The following is a 2,550-nucleotide window of genomic DNA, read 5'->3' as shown; positions in this document are numbered from 1 at the left end:
AATTAAGACCATTGATAATCGGGGTTTCACATCTGTCAAAAAATCCCACCGTTCTCCGGGATGTGCTTAATATGCAGAGCCTAATACAAATGTATCTATTTGTATGCATATAGTCTTCGAAATCCCACCGTTTGCTTTAGAACGACATATCGATGGACAAAAAAAACCGGGACATATCGTTCAATTAAATATTATCGAAAGTGCCAACGATGGTTGTGCAGCCCTAAGTCTTATATTTAGTATGCTTGAATTCTAATTCACATTTATCAAATACATAGATACTTTCGGTGTTATCAATATGCCTAAGGAACAGTTTCGTGCATCGGCTCTGAACAAAAAAATGTAAGTGTCTCCATCTTAAATTTGAACTAGTTAAAATCACCGTTTCCCCAGTTCACATGTACAGTTTGGAATCCGATGGCCGATGAGATTCAGCAGGAAGCGCTGGTAAGGATCACCTCAAAAAATCTCTATCAGGGACAACGACAACCGGTGCCTTCTGGCGTACTGGATCGTCGAATGGGCATCAGCACGAAAGATGCTGTATGTGAAACGTGCGGTCATGGTTTGATTGAGTGCATCGGGCACTTTGGCTATTTAGACTTAGCGCTCCCAGTCTTCCACATAGGCCACTTCCGTGCCACAATTAATATTCTACAGATGATATGCAAGTCGTGTGCTCAGGTGATGCTAAAGTTTGAGGACCGTCTTTCATTTGACAAAAAGCTACATAATCCAAATTTCTCATATCTGGGAAAAAAGGCCTTGCATGCACAGATGTTGGCCAAAGCCAAGAAAGTCACAAAATGCCCACACTGCGGAACCGCCAACGGAGGCGTGAAGAAGGGTCCTGGGCTTCTGAAGATTCTGCATGATCCATACAAAGGGCGCAAGGTAGATGCTGTGTTTACAAGCAACATGGATGAAATGCTTCGCTCGACAGAGTTCAATCGCGACCTTAATCTTACACTCAGTAATTACAGCACGGCTGAGGAGCTCACTCCACTAATGGTGCTGGACCTTTTTGAACAGATCCCACAGAGTGATGTAGCCTTATTGGGAATGTGCTCTCGTGGTGCCCATCCAAAGCATCTAATTGTGACGCGTGTATTTGTGCCTCCTGCCTGCATTCGTCCATCGGTATTATCAGAAGTAAAGGCCGGCACAACAGAAGATGACTTGACTATGAAACAGAGCGAGATCTTACTAATTAATGATGTGATCCAGCGGCACATGGCTACCGGCGGAAAAATAGAACTTATATATGAAGACTGGGACTTTTTACAACTGCATGTGGCCCTTTACTTTCATCGCGCCATAGCTTGTGGTTTTGAATCTCCTAGATCCTTTTCTTTTTTAAATGGTATTTTAACCATACACCTACCATTCTCATCTCTTCTTGTTGTTTCCAAGAAATGCTTCTCGCAAACATCTTCTACATCATTCTTTTCACTTTCCAATTTCCAGAACCGCTCTGAGTTCCCAACTTCAATTGTTGTCGCCACAATAAATTTATCACCTTTTGATTTGGTGCAACCGGATATAATCCATCCGAATTCTGTATTTCGGCCAAGTAGTCCGTTTATTTTGACTACTCCGTCTTTTAAAATATGTGTACACATCTATCCCAATTATTACATCTACCCTACTTGGATTGTTAAAGTTAGGGTCTGCCAACACATAATCTTGCCACTTAGTTTTGTCAATATTGAATGGCTTTATAGGTAAAGCTTTCATCAGTCTCGGAAGAATAATTGCTTCAATATTTAGAGGACCTTTATCATAATCACGAGTTTTTACCGATAAAGTATGTTTGTACTTTGAAGTGCAAGAGTCTGTAGATGACACTCCACTTACCTCGGTGTTCGCTCTTTTTCGTACTAAGTTTAATGTTTGCGCAGCTTGCTCTGAAATTATGGTACATTGCGACCCACAATCAATTAGAGCTTTAAAGATTTGTATCCGAAGGCTGCTTCTGTGCTTGTACGAGACGCGTACGTGGATGATATTCCTACTGGTTGCGATAATGTCGACGATCTCATTGCACTCAAAGATGAATTAAATTTGCTATTGAGCCAAGCTCAGCTTAAACTTCGAAAATGGAGTTCAAACTGTTGGTCACTACTCAATTCGCTGCCAAAGGACATTTGTGAGTATCCGCTTGAAGCCCTAGAGAGAGATAGCCCCACTCAATATGTCAAGGTTCTTGGAATACGCTGGGACCCGGCTGTAGACGAGCTTTCCACAAGTGCTCTGACAAAACGGATTTTACTGTCTGAGCTTGCCAAGATCTACGATCCACTGGGCTTGCTTGCCCCCACAACTGTATTTCTAAAGGTTCTCTTTCAAGATAGTTGGCTGAGCTCGGTCGAATGGAACGAATCACTACCCGCGCAGCTATGCGCACGGTGGAAACAGATTGTAGCTGAAGTTCATTTACTGGAAAGCTGTCGCATACCTCGCTACCTATCCTCGCCACTTCAAGCAACGGAGCTGCATGGATTCGCCGATGCTTTGTCTCATGCATACGCCGCTGTCATCTACAGTCGC

At 42.9% G+C, this 2,550-nt stretch overlaps 1 protein-coding gene across 2 annotated transcripts; it reads left to right on the top strand.

The window, feature by feature from the left end:
- The first annotated feature begins 200 nt into the window (after nucleotides 1–200).
- Nucleotides 201–2,040, top strand: LOC117186355 (DNA-directed RNA polymerase III subunit RPC1-like). 2 transcript variants are annotated; one of them, XM_033387073.1, is made up of 2 exons: nucleotides 201–342; nucleotides 407–2,040. In XM_033387073.1, exon 2 carries the CDS (start codon nucleotides 418–420, stop codon nucleotides 1,726–1,728), a length of 1,311 nt encoding a protein of 436 aa, XP_033242964.1. In that variant the 5' UTR covers nucleotides 201–342; nucleotides 407–417; the 3' UTR covers nucleotides 1,729–2,040. The 2 variants fall into 2 exon arrangements, with proteins under 2 accessions (XP_033242964.1, XP_033242963.1); XM_033387072.1 differs by having other exon boundaries at nucleotides 394–2,040.
- The last annotated feature ends 510 nt before the right edge of the window (nucleotides 2,041–2,550 follow it).

Source organism: Drosophila miranda, chromosome XR (genome assembly GCF_003369915.1).
Source record: "Drosophila miranda strain MSH22 chromosome XR, D.miranda_PacBio2.1, whole genome shotgun sequence".
Lineage (NCBI taxonomy): Eukaryota > Metazoa > Arthropoda > Insecta > Diptera > Drosophilidae > Drosophila > Drosophila miranda.
Note: the sequence above shows the minus strand (reverse complement) of the source record. Positions and strands in the feature narration are given on the sequence as shown.

What these genes read in the sequence shown, in the direction of transcription:
- LOC117186355 (XM_033387073.1), top strand. Translation starts at nt 418, where the DNA reads ATGGCCGATGAGATTCAGCAGGAAGCGCTGGTAAGGATCACCTCAAAA.